Source organism: Xiphophorus hellerii, chromosome 12 (genome assembly GCF_003331165.1).
Source record: "Xiphophorus hellerii strain 12219 chromosome 12, Xiphophorus_hellerii-4.1, whole genome shotgun sequence".
Taxonomy (NCBI): domain Eukaryota; kingdom Metazoa; phylum Chordata; class Actinopteri; order Cyprinodontiformes; family Poeciliidae; genus Xiphophorus; species Xiphophorus hellerii.
In genome coordinates, this window is record NC_045683.1 from 13,328,528 (window position 1) to 13,342,066 (window position 13,539).

Consider the following 13,539-nt stretch of genomic DNA (forward strand, 5'->3'; position numbering starts at 1 on the left):
AAATAGGTGTAATGTCAGTGTCAGCTTGAGAGTATGGGATTTCTGTAGACCGGGTTTTAATATTATAAATATTGCAGATGAAACAAGGTAAAAGACTCCAACACAACTCAGAACATATAGCTTCTTAATTTAAGAGTCATTGTAAAATAAATATCTACTATGACAGTGGAAGCATCACAAACTTTTAATAGCTTTATAACTACCAAAGCTCTCTATTGATGTAGAAAACCTGCAATCTGATGCTTATCAGACCCCCGCTCTATTTTCCACGTCATTTCGACATTTTTTCTTCTAAATGAGAAATACAAAACAGACTACTAGTGCAGTAAAGCGTGTAAGAGAAGACTTTACTTTTTGAAGTTAATCAGTCTCTTGGATCTGATGATTAGTAATCCATGACTCCCTGTCTCCCTAAAGTATCAGTATGACATGACTTAGAAGCCTCTGTCTTTTACCCAATTTTCAGTAGGCTGAACGAGGACTTTGTTTTTTTATCTTGCTGCTACACATGGAGGATGTAAGGGGAATGTTAGGGGATGTAACTTCATCTGCAAAAAACACTGTAAGAAGCCTGCACCATTGAGCAACTTGGACGTTATCAATAGTATAAAAACTAAATGCTATACTTACCCAGTTGTTTAGGAGTGATGGCAAATGTGATCTTTAAGGTCTATTTTGTCTTACCTTTCAAAACTTTGCATTTCAAAGAAAATGCAAATTTAGCTAAAGGAGAGACTTTCAAGGTCCCCCTCCTTCAAACTACATCACTAATATTATTTATGTAAACTTTTTGGTATTGCTTTGCTTAATGATCCATGCATGTCTTGCTGATACTGTGGAGTTTACCTGGCTTAGATATGTGTAGCACCACATGTTGTAATGTTTCAGTTGCCTTGTCATTTAAAATGCTAAAAGTGTGAACTATGTTCTGCTTTGAGAGTAGCCCACTGTAAAAAGAAAAACAAACAAAAACAAAACAAAAAGCCTCCTAGAGCTTTGCAGATAACACCGAGGCTGTGGAGCATATTTGGATCCAGCCCATGACAGTCTGAGCTCTAAATATTCATGGTCATACTTCCTTCTTCTTTTTTCTTTTGTTTTTGTTTTTTGTTTGTTTGACTCAGACTCTGTCTCCGTCTGTCTCCATCAGGACCTTGGGGTTTAATTCACTGATTCTAGTTTCATTATTATTCTGTGTTCTTTAGTCTATCTGATTAGATTAACTGTGTTTCTGTTTTACTTTAGTTCAGTCTGTCTTAGTGATTTTAGTTTATCATGTTTCTTTCTTGTGTCTAGATATTCTAGTACTATATTATGTTCTTTATGTCAACTCATTACATTGATTTCTTAGTCCCCTGTGTACTCTCTTTATCTCTCTCGTGCTCTCTGGTATGTTTTTTCCCTCATGGCACAAACTCCCATGAGAAGTTCTGGTGCACCCCACGGCCCTTTTGAGGGCCCCTCAGAACACACCCCACATTTTGAAAAGCCCTGAGCTAAAGTCTACTTGGACTTGATCTGGGAACCTACAGCTTTGAGAACCGTTCATGTAGCCTACTGTAAAAAAAAGAAAACAACAAAACAAAACAAACAAACCTCCCAGACCAAAGCCACAATGTGTCTTATTAAATATGCTAGCCTATTGAAAAATGCATGTTTCACTGTAAACACAAGAAAATAAGAAATATTTTGTGAACCATAAACTACATGTCTCCATTGTTGTGTTCCTGGTTTAATGTGTGCGTAGTAGGATCAAAGAAATGCAATTCAGTGTTTTTTTTGTGTCAGGGCAGATATATTTTGTTGTAATGTCACTATCTTGTTTTATTTTTCTTTTTATATTTAAAGCTAAACTTAATGTTTGTAAATTAAATTTTAGTGTTGTGAGTGCTTGCAGGTGGTCAGATAATAAGTAGCTGAATTAATTATAAAATTCAAGCCTTTCAGATCCTTCATAACCACAGATTTATGTGGTGACTTAAATTACTTAGGCTACAGTGTTAATGCTGAGAAAGGTGATGCTGGAACATTATTTATTACATGTTGCTTTTTTTTGTTTGTTTTTTTAGCCTGAAAACACTTTGTGTCAGACTTATGTTAAAATATAAATACACCTTTTACCTACTGTTAAGTGTGGTGGAGAATCTGTAATCTTAAGCACCTGTTTGCTTCCAAACTATACAGTACAAGACATTATGAACTAATTTTTGGAATTACCATTACCATTTGATTTATAAAACTCTACCAGTAATATTAGAGTAGACCTTTCAGTGGGAGAGTTCTCTAAAACATAAAGAGAAATCAAGAAAGAAACTGTCATAAGTTACGAGACCATAGTTACGGCTATCTAAGTTGTCAGACTTAAGTTCTTTGCAGCTTGTTTAAACCATTGAGGAGAAAAGAGCATATGAGAGAATGGTGTGTATGACCTCTCCTTCTGTAGTCACCATTCTTACATTAAATCAGGGGTGTCAAACTCCAGTTCTCAAGGGCCACTGTCCTGCAGTTTTTAGATGTGCCACAGGTACAAAACACTTGAATGAAATGGCTTAATTACTTCCTTCTTGTGTAGCTAAGTTCTCCAGAGACTTGCTAATGACCTAATTATTCTATTCAGGAGTGGTGCAGCAGAGGTACATCTAAAAGTTGGAGTTTGACTGGAGTTTGACACCTGTGCATTAAATGATATAGGAGAACATTTAGGAGAGTCGTTTTGGCAAAAAGGACTTGAACTATTGATGCCACCAGACATAATTGTGCCACCAGTGATTTTGTTGACAGTTATTTCTTGATGAGGGATTTAAATGTACAATTTTACAATGTGAATGAAGTTATTTACCTTCTTCCACATTGTTCCTGGGGTTGTCGAGCAATAATGGAGAGTGCTGTATGTTCGGAAGAGTCTACAATATTGCCAATATACTGTATCTTTTGCCAATATTGTAGTATTACCAAAGTGTGATGGATGTTTTAGAAATCACCCTTTCTAAGTGTGTTCCTAGTTCAGCTCGGTGTTCATATCTAATATTATCTTTATATTGCATAAAAACATATTTAATATTGAATCTACCGAACATTAAACTGGTAGGCAATGTCCCCCAGACTGTAATGATGATGTAATGTTATGAGAAATTCCAGGTTTCTGTTCAACTTTTCACTATTTCAAACATTCTTGCGTGTTATGTTATACAAACAGAAGTTTTAGCTTATAAAATCTAAGCTTACCTAAAATTTTAACTCATTGTTTTACTGCATAACTACTTTTTAGAAGTGAGAATATTTCAGCATGTATCACATGGATCAAATAGGTTTTCCTTTCCTTATACAGCCTCTAAATATGATGTTTGCAAATTTCAGAATTTATTAATAAAGTAGGATACCCATGAACAGGCTGAGAGCTATTAGTCACAGAAAAGGAATCCTTTGATGTTGGCGAGTGTCATCTATAATATCATGTTTAATCACTTGTGCAAATTCTAAATCAGTCAGGGAAATATCTCCATATGAATTGGTGCAATATTTAAGGTGTTCTAGAGGGCAGATTCTAAACCTTGGCTCACTTCTTGATTCCTCAGTTTGTTGCATAAACTGGTTGAAGAGAAGTGCCTCCAAAGCTAATTTCCCACTGACATCAGCTGAACTATGTTAATGCTTCCGGATGTGAACATTTTAACACGCTGAACTACATTTGTGAACACAAACATAAGTAAATTGCAGTGCATTAACATTGTTGTGAGCATGTAAACACCAGTGCTGATGGCGTAGAGGTCGTTCCATATCACCACTGTGCTTACCACTGTGAGCAAAAGGAATGCATTAGTCTTGTTTCCATAAAGCCTAGGAATGCAAATGGTATTCAGTGAGACTCAGTGTTTATGTTTTTACATCTATATTTTTAGTTCTTTCTGGAATGCTTCATTGGGAGTTGCTTTTACTCATCAAGCAATATCTGACAGCTTCCCAAAAATACTGCAGAGTAGGACTAAGCAGAAAGTAGCATCGTACTGCTCTATTGAAAAGCCAAAGGGTAACATATTCATTTGAACTAGATGCTTTTTCTCTACAAAACTTGCAACCTTGATAACAAGACGTTAAAACAGGACACCAGTTTTGATAGTTTTGGTTATTGAAACTTGACATATAAATGAGCAAATATTTTTGATCACGATTACATTTTTCTAACATTACAATTATACAAAGTCTCCATAACTATAAGTGAACTTTTACATTTTACTTTCTAAAACATATGACTGTTGTTCTACATCAGTTAAGCCAGTTGGCGTCCAGCTAACTCTCCAAATAAATATGTTACTGTAACTCTTGAACTGTAATATTCTATCAAATATTGCCATTCAGCAGTTGTTTGTGATCATGATCTTCTGTCAATTTACATTTTTAATTGTCTTTGGAAGGTTATACTTCTTTAGTGTAGCTAGCACCATAAACATAGCTAAAGCCATAATTTCCCTAAATCAATATTTTAACTCAAACATTTTGAAAATGCTTCAAATATTTACAAAGGTTGAAACCTCAAAAGATAAAGAAAGGGCAACTCCATTCTAATACAGTCAGCCTTGTTGTTATCTGCTGAAAATTCCGCTCTCTCCAGTTCTCTTGCACCTGAATTCAGAAAATCTGAACATGTCACAGAAGAAGCAGTTTAATTTTTAATAGCGTCTTACATCTCTGTCCTTGATTTGATCTCATTTTGATATGACTTTTTCCTGCTGTAATACAGTATCTATACCTTTCTAATATCCAAAGGAGATTCTTGCAGTTTTACTATGTAACAATTTGGTAAGATCCAAACCTTCACAGTAAAGTTTGTCATGTCAATTCTATATTTGTATGCCTTCCATAAAAAAATTAATTTTTTAAGGATGTAAAAAGTTTCAAAAAGTTAGAATAATGGTTTAACGGACGCTCTATGGATATCAAGACACCAAGTTTAAGGGAGAATAGGATCTCATTTACATTTATAGAAGCCATAAAATGTCCTCAGACATTTTATATGCAACTGGAAAACACTATGAGGGAGTAGCAGAAGAAGACGGGTGGGTGTCACTTTTGTTTTTGGTAGATCATTTGCATGTGTTCTTGTTTTCTGTACTGTGTGCAAATACTGATTCAAATGAAATGGTAAATTGTGAATATACAGGTAGTCCTGGCTCTCACACGAGGAATCTTGTGTGGGGTTACTGAACTGAATTCAGTGAAGAAAGCATGCTTTTAAAGATGCATCCACCTCTTGCATACAATATCTTTTCAAACTGTCACTCATGCCCACCATCTCTTCATCCTTCCATCCATGTTCCTCACGGCTTCCCTTCTCTCTGCATACACACACAAGTGCCCTCTGACGCTCTCTCTCTTTTTCTCACTCCCTCCCTCTCTGAAAAACTCACACACGCTCATGCTCTGCTCAGCTCTAAAGGAGCAGTAGCTTATAAACTGGCTGCAGTAAGCAGTCATTCTCTCAGTGAAGGGAGAGAAGGGAGGGAAAGAGAAATTGCTTTGACTGAACGGACCAGAACTCTGCTGACCTAACTGGACTGGGTCATACTGGGATGTGTTTTTTCCTTTCCTGTTGTTTTTTCTTTCCTGTTTAAGGCATGTTTAAGGCATTGAATTTTGCCAGACAGGTCTGGGCTCAAATAGACTGAATTAGCAAAGTTCAACTCTTTCTGGGCTTTATGTTGTTGGATTGGGAGGAGTTCTCCTGCAGGTCTGGAGGATAAAGAGCTGGACATGGAATTCCCTGCTTTTTTGCATCCCACCCTCTCTCCCAGTTTTTTTTCATCCTGCCTTCATCTTCTCTCTTACACTTTCACTGCAGACATCCAGTGTTGAGCAGACAAAGGCAGCTGGCTTCTGTGCTTCTTTTTTGTTCATGGGGAACAAGGGAGGAAAGGGAGCTCCCCTTCTCTTTTAATTCATTTGCCTTTGGAAAAAAGGAGATGCCGGTTTGAGAAAATACCAGCAGATTTTTTTCCCCCACTTTATCAGAGAGAGGACTTTTGGATTATGGCTGTTTTTATTATTTAAACTGACACTTTCTTAGAAAACGCACGCCTCTAGTGCATTTGTTCTTTATTTTTGCCATTTTTCTTAACGGTCCCTACGACCCATCTGCATTTCTGCTGGTGGAGGCTGTGGTGGTGAAGCCGGGGTAGGCATGGCGCAGCAGGGAGGCACAGGGGTGGCCCACCAGGACACCCTGGCAGTGCCGCCCATGCCCAAACACTCCGGCCTGAATGAAGACCTGGTGAAGATCCTACGGGAGAACCTGCTGCAGCCGGAGAGGCCGCGGGGACATCGGCGGTCGCCGTCCTCCATCTCCCCACGCCTTTCTCCACGCAACTCGCCACGACTGCTCCGCCGCATGTTGCTCAACAACAACATTCACAAGCAGAGGCGCTTCACTGTTGCACATACATGGTGAGAGTTAAATGTCCAGCATGGTGGCTGCATGCAGAGTTCCATGAATCTGTTCTTTATTTGGCAAAATGTGTTGTTTTAGCTGCACCCATTGCAAACTTCTAAGCATATAACTTTGCGTAATACTGTGATTGGGAAGTTACTGTTAAATAACCCCTATGAGTCATTAAACTTTGTTTGCAGTTTAACTTGAATGCAGGGAGGAATGAAAGAATACTGTGTTGGCAAATACCTCTTCTAAATTCCTTTTTCTGAAATCTCCTTGGAAACCCTCTTCTCACCTTTAGATAATGAGTTTCTGCTTTGCTCTTTCTCACCTCATTTCTATTCCAGTGTCTCTCCCTCTCTCTGCTCTGTGTGTCTATTAGCCATTCGTACTTGTCTTTCCCTTTTTACGTCTTCCCCGCTCCCCATTCCTGTACTTTCTCTGCAGTTGTGGTCTCTTTCAGTCAAAATAAAAAAAAAATCTGCCTTATTATAGTAAATAACGGAAACCTACTACACGTATTCCCCCTCGCTGTGGTTTTCTCTCCACACCTGCCTGTCCTGCATTTTTTGACTATTAATTAGTCCTGGCCGTCTGTCAGCCTCTGTTGCATTCGCCCACACGTCATCCTTTTCTTCAAGTCATATTTGTTCCTCTCTGCACTCTTCCCCTCCTCCCAGCTCTGATTTCCCCCCTTCTAACCAATTATGTCTCCTCCTTTCCCTCCAAAACACCTTTCATTTTCATCATCCCTCTTCATTTTTCATCTCCTTTTCCTCTCCATTTTTACCCCCTCTCTCATTTACTGTACGTCTTGTGTTCCACTTCTTCCTCTGCCAGAAGAAGACGACTTCTTCTGGCATCCGTATCAGACGTGATGCAATTCAGAAATTCCTATCTTCTCAAACACATCGAGAACTCGGTTATTTCAGCCCAGTGATCAAATTGAAATGTGTAATTGGTAGTTATGTCCACAGCACAAATGGAGGTAATTTAATTATAAATGCACTCAAAAATGAGCTGGTTAGGTATTATTTCTGTTTTCTCTTCATTCTTGATTTTAGGTTACAGACCACCAACTGTTTTCTGTTAAGTATAAGGGATGTTTTGTTGTTTTGTTTTTACCCTTTTTACAAATACGTTTTTGAAAAGACTAGCATGCATTTCAGTCAGATCCCCTAAGACAATTTATAGAAGCACCTTTTCATGAACTTGCAGCTGCAGGTTTTTTAGGGTATTTCTGTACACCTCAAACCGAGTCTGATTTAAAATAGTCTCTAGACTTAAAAGAAAAATTTTAAGTCTTAAAACAGATTGTCAATACGAGGTCCAGACTTTGGTTGGGCCACTTTAACACATAAATATTCATCCAAACATTCGTAATTCTGGCTGCATGATGAGAGCGTCTTGTAAGGAGAACCTCCACTTAGTCGTTTGCGAGCTCTAAATGGTTTTCTTCCTATATTATTAATATTTTCCAAGCCCATTTGATCCAGCAGCTGGAAGAAAGCCTATTTAGGGTCTTGTACAGTACCATTTTTCTACCTCATAAAGGTTGGCATGAAGGTCAAGCAGCCCAATGTTGTTTTTATCTGACCTGAGCACCTTTTACATATTTTTTTTTTCTATTTGTGGAAAACTTCAAACATTGCTTCTTTTAGTTCTTTTTCAACACTAGTGTAGCTAAAAAGTTACACTTTGTTCAATTTTGTTCTCTAACAAAATGGCACATAATAGCTTTCATGTGTCTGGTTGCTTTATGTTTGATGCTTTTATGATGTTTGTTTAGCACGTTGGTCAGTCTTGCTGTTTTAAAAGTGCTTGTAAGTAGAGTTGGATTGGTTGTAAATATGGAGAATAAATTACCCATTGATGAATGGTGAAATATTTGGTAAAAAATAATCTAAAAACAATTGGTTGCACTAGACTTTGTGTGAGGGTATCAGAGTACAGGGGCTAACATTTTTGCAATATGCACTATTCTAAAATCTAAAATAAAATGAAAAGAAGTGTCTTTAACACGACATGCTAAAAATATAAATATTTTCCCATTGTGTGCAAATCATCACTATGTCATTTAATTCTTAAATAATGACAGACTCAGTGAGGGATAAAATGAAAGAAAAAAAGACAATTGCATTAAATCAATTCAAGAATAGAAAAGAAAACTGGCAACTCACTTAGAGCATCTAATACCACCAACAAAATACAAAATATTTATATTTCACTTTTTTTTCTGAAGAAAAGAAGCGTATAACAGTCAGATATAAATAGCATTCAAGATTAAAAAAAAAAAAGAAATTACCTACACCTTCCGCTGTGACTGCGACATCTTACACAGAGCACCAATAAAGCTGTGAAAAATTTGTCACAAGAGTCATTTTCGAGGTTTATCTGCCATTTTTATCTCGGCACACCTTCTGTCCGATAGAATGTCCTATTTCAGTCTCAATCTCAATCATACACAGGTTTTTTCTTATATTTTATATTATGAGTGTTTTCTCCACATTTTTATCTTACTTCCATCTATCTCCAAATTTCAGGGAAATTTCAGTACACAAGATCATGAAAATGTAATTTTATTTATTTATACTAGCAGGTTTGGTTTAGGAATGTGCTGAGATATGAATAATGTCTTGATTAACTGTATGCATTTTGAAAATCTGACAAACACCACTCCTTTTGGCATTTCTTCTCAAGTCAAAAACATACTTAGTTCATAGTCTTATAAAAGTGTTTACTTTAGCCTTCACTTGCTCTTCCTGAAGAAATGACCTTTGTACTTGAGACAGGGACAAGCAGGGACAATTGCCATATATATGCTACCGTATGTTTATGGCAAACCTATATGTTTCCATAGGCAGATATAGATATATTTTTAGATAGTACTTTTCTAAAGGTTGTTGCAAAAAGGACAATATGTGAGAGAGGGCACAGTAGGAAATGAGTAATAAGAAAGTAGAAAGAGCACTTAATCAGAGAGTGACGTGGTCATGCCCTTGTGTTGTCTCTTGACATTTGAAAAATGTGACTGAGTGAATGTCACAGAGAGAAAAAGTAGGTGTAGGAGGTTAGGAGAAAACTAGCCTGTACATGTGTAAGCCAGGGGTAAAAGACAGAAACAATTTGTAAGAGGAAAAAAAAAATCCACTGTGAGACGCCAGTGAGTGGTGTGGATGTTGACAACTGCAGCGTAATTTACTCCAATCACATCCTCATTGTTTTACAGCTGCAGGGAATCACAAGACCACTGTGGTGTAAATCTGGTGACATACACTGTCCTCAGTGGCTCTGTTCCACACTTCATTAACAAGAAAATCCTTCTCCATGGGCCGATTGGCCTCATGTACAGCTTTATGGATTCAACTCCCTGAAAACCATTCACAAATTGCATTACAGCTCCTCTGAGAATGCTTTGGAGAAAGCATCTCTAAGACTAATTGGCTCCTTTCCCCCTAAATAAATTAATTGCATGTAATTGTTAGCATTGATGCAACAAAGATATGTTGCATATTTAAATATACTATTTAAAAGTGATGATAGGAAGTTTATTTCCTAATAGGCTTAGCAACATCATCATTTCATGTTTTTTTTTTTCAAATGCATATTTTTGTGATAGACAGAAGCTCAAACATAATTGTTGAGCTACAGGGAAACTGATGCATGGCTTTGAAATGTTTTACAAATTAAAATATAGGTATTCAGTTGTAGACTTGGCATTGTATGTTCTAGCTTTTTCAAATATCAACACTGAACTCTTTGGACATTCTTTCTCAGCAAAACCCATCTTAGTCAGATTGCATGGACATGGAAAATTGATGAACATCAATTTTCAAGTTTTATCAAAAATTCTGAATTGAACTTGGGTCTCTGCCAATCAAAGACATATATGCTTTTATCTAAACCATTATGTTATAGCTTTGTCTTTGTATTTAGGGATGTTGTCCCCTTGGAAGATAAACCTCTTCTCCCAATTTCAAGTTTTCTGCTCCCACCAACAAATTTTCTTTCAGTGTTTGTCATTTTTACCTCCCATTAACTGACCAGCCTCCTGTTCCCTGCTAATAAAAGCGTGCCGAAGGTATGACGCGGCCACCACACTATTTTATGTTATGGGGTGTTCATCATGTTAGTGTTGTGCATGTAGGCCAGAATGTTTAATTTTGATCTCATCTTAGTGGAGCATCTTCATCATACATGCTTGTGGCAAACTAGCTAATATCTGCAGCTCCTCCAGAGTTACCTTGGGCCTCTTGGCTTCTTCTCTGATTTAAGCTGTCCTTTCCTGAGCAGTTGATTTGTGGGGCAGCCATGTCTTGGCATGTCTGCAGTGGTGCCATGATTTTGTCATGATCAGACAGTGTATTAAAAAGGAATCCAAGAGATGCTTAAAGATTGGGATATTGTTTTCTTGCCTGATCCTACTTCTGAATCGGTTTAACTTTTCTTTCGGGAAAGACACTTCACACACACCTGCAGTTTCAATCAGCTCAATTGCAGCCAATGAAACTGATGTTATCTTGTCCAGCTCTCAGCAGCCTGCACTAGCTGTGCGGTCTGTTGTTGTAGGTAACCAGGAAAACACGGAGTAGAGTTTTAGCCATATGAGTATTCTCTTGTCAATCAAGTGGAATAGTTTCCTTCACAAACCAATAGAAGCAGTGCTGAGGGAAGTAAGGTTTTATGATAAATATGAGGGGGTCCAAATGAATATTTTTGAAAGGGAGGGGTACACTTTCCCTTCATACACAGTTACTGCAACCCCCATGAAACATACATATATATTCCCTAGTAATTTTCCTTGTGTCTTTCCCATCAGGATATTATTTCTGAGTTGTGGTAACTTATGGTGATAGAATTATGGTTTAAATAACACTTTCTTTCAAATGAATTCTGTCAAATCTGAAAGCATTCAAAAAGACATAAAGAAGGCAGTTATTTTAAATTTTATATTTTTGTATGCATCTGTATCACTGAATTTATTTTCTTAAACATAAAAATAACATTCTGTCTTCACATATGCTCGTTGTTCTCCCACATCTTTTTTTCCCTACATGTTTGATATTCATTTTAGGTATGTCAACAGATAGCTGTTATTGACTTTGCCTATTTAGAAAGACAGGATTGAAAAAAAAAAGTCTTCACACTGAAAGCTATTGACTGCTCTCTAAGCTTTTTAGTGGCAGTATGCATACAATGCCGAGGCTGAACAGCGCATTTTTAAATTTTTTTTTTTTTTTACCTTCAAATCACAGTTCCTCACGACTCCATTCTCTCCACTGGAATAACTCAGATATTATGTTTTCAACTTTCCTCCTCACCGACCCTGAGGTATTTTTAATGTTGTTGCACAACAGTGCCTGATGGTGCATTGCAACATTGCAATGTCTGTTTATGTAAGAGGAAAGGGGAAGATTCACAAAGGGGGGAGAACAGGTGGATCCAACTGGTGAATGAAGTGGGTCTGCTGTAACTAAGTGATCCAAGTACAGCACTTTTGTTAAAGGCTAAAGGTTGAATTAAGAAATAATTCAAAGATTGTGGAATAACAGACAGATGTAGAAAGAGTGGAATGATGTGAGATAGCTTTTGTATGAGTGTGGGAGTAGAGGACCTAAAGCTAAATGCAGGTAATGCTAATCTAAGCAGAGCATGAATCTCTTCACTTTTTTACTTGGTTATATCATCTCTGTTGAGTGGTATGTCTGCACTGGTTTCACTTTTGTTTCTACTGTTTTTGTTACTTTTATTAAATCTCATAAAAAACTCCTCGCAGTCGCTGTTCAAGATCTCTTATATGCACATTAAAAACAATGTAGCATTTGATTGACATGTTTGATAAAAGCATTTAAATCCATTTGAAGGGAATCATTGGACCAGTGAAACAATTCACTCCTCTACTGCCACAATCTGCTACAGCTACAGGCTGGTTGTTTTTTGAGCATTTCTGTAACTTTTTGGAAAAAAATACTTTTTAAGTGATGAACAAAAATGCACATATTAAATCTGAAACTCTGGTTGAGTTGAGCAGTGTGGCTGCCATGATCCATGGGTCTTTGTGTTTGGGGTTTCACTGGTTCTCATATTTGGAATACTTTTAGTAGTTGATGATTGTTACTAATGAAGTTCTATGTCAATTCATTGATTTGAGTTGATATTCTTAGTTCTTTGTTATTATCTGTTCTTTGTGTATTGATTTAGATTTAGAGTGTCACATTTAATAACAGTTTACACATTTAAAAGTTCTTTCAAATTAAATTTAGGTTAACAATTTTATTTGATATTACAATAACCTACTCTAAGTTTTTAAATGGGTGTTTTAAGGAAGATTTTTAACATTATGGTATCCTGTATTTTCTTTTAGCAATTCTTGAATTATTTTTTCTTACTATAACAGGAATCGATGAACTGATATATAGAATGTTTTCTGGAAAAAAAACGAAAAAAGGAATAATATCTTCCTATAAGGTTTAAATGGCATGCTTGCATATTTAAAATAAACATATCTATGACACATCTGTACCAAAATACCCCTTAGAAAACCTCTCAAGGCTCAATAACTGCTGCAGAATCTCAAATAGAATCCAGTTTGGTTAATGCAAATGAAATATGTGCAGGTTCAGAAACTCCATTTCTCTCTACCCTGAAGCACAGATTTGTTCATCAGTGTGTTCACCTGTTACAAATGAAAATCTCATACAGTCTCTCTAACATGAGTCCACAGTAAGTTTTCAGCCACTGCTAACTGGGCCTTCAGGTTAAAGAAAACTTCTATTTATAAATAATTTCTCATATGAATTATTATATCAGTCCTGTATTAATATTTTATGTTTTGGTCATTTCACTTTCCTTGACTTGCAGTAGTATTACGATGGGGTTTCTGTCCTGCAATGCCGTAAGCTGGGTTCTCCTACTTTTTAACATCCAAAACACTCCTCTCCAGCCGCCAGAATGGAATGCCTCTGATTTGCATACATATGAGCTTTGTGCTGTGCTGCCTGTGCACTGCTGGTGCAATCTTCACAATACATCTGCACAGCAGAGACTTTATTTGCAAAGAAAAAATTCACGCTAATTAAAGGCATGCAAATGCATCTGATACAGACCCTCAGTGT

The 13,539-nt window shown here is 36.9% G+C and overlaps 1 protein-coding gene across 3 annotated transcripts in view; it reads left to right on the top strand.

Moving 5' to 3' along the window:
* Nucleotides 1-13,539, top strand: part of pde4d (phosphodiesterase 4D, cAMP-specific) — a 210,727-nt gene that overhangs the window by 104,293 nt on the left and 92,895 nt on the right. The window contains exon 1 of one of the 3 annotated variants that reach the window (XM_032578260.1): nucleotides 5,448-6,438. The exons of the other annotated variants lie outside the window; for them this stretch is intronic. Coding sequence (XP_032434151.1) covers nucleotides 6,176-6,438 — 263 coding nt within the window. The 5' untranslated portion in view covers nucleotides 5,448-6,175. Of the gene's footprint in view, nucleotides 1-5,447; nucleotides 6,439-13,539 lie in introns of those variants that run through there. 3 annotated transcript variants of the gene reach the window in all.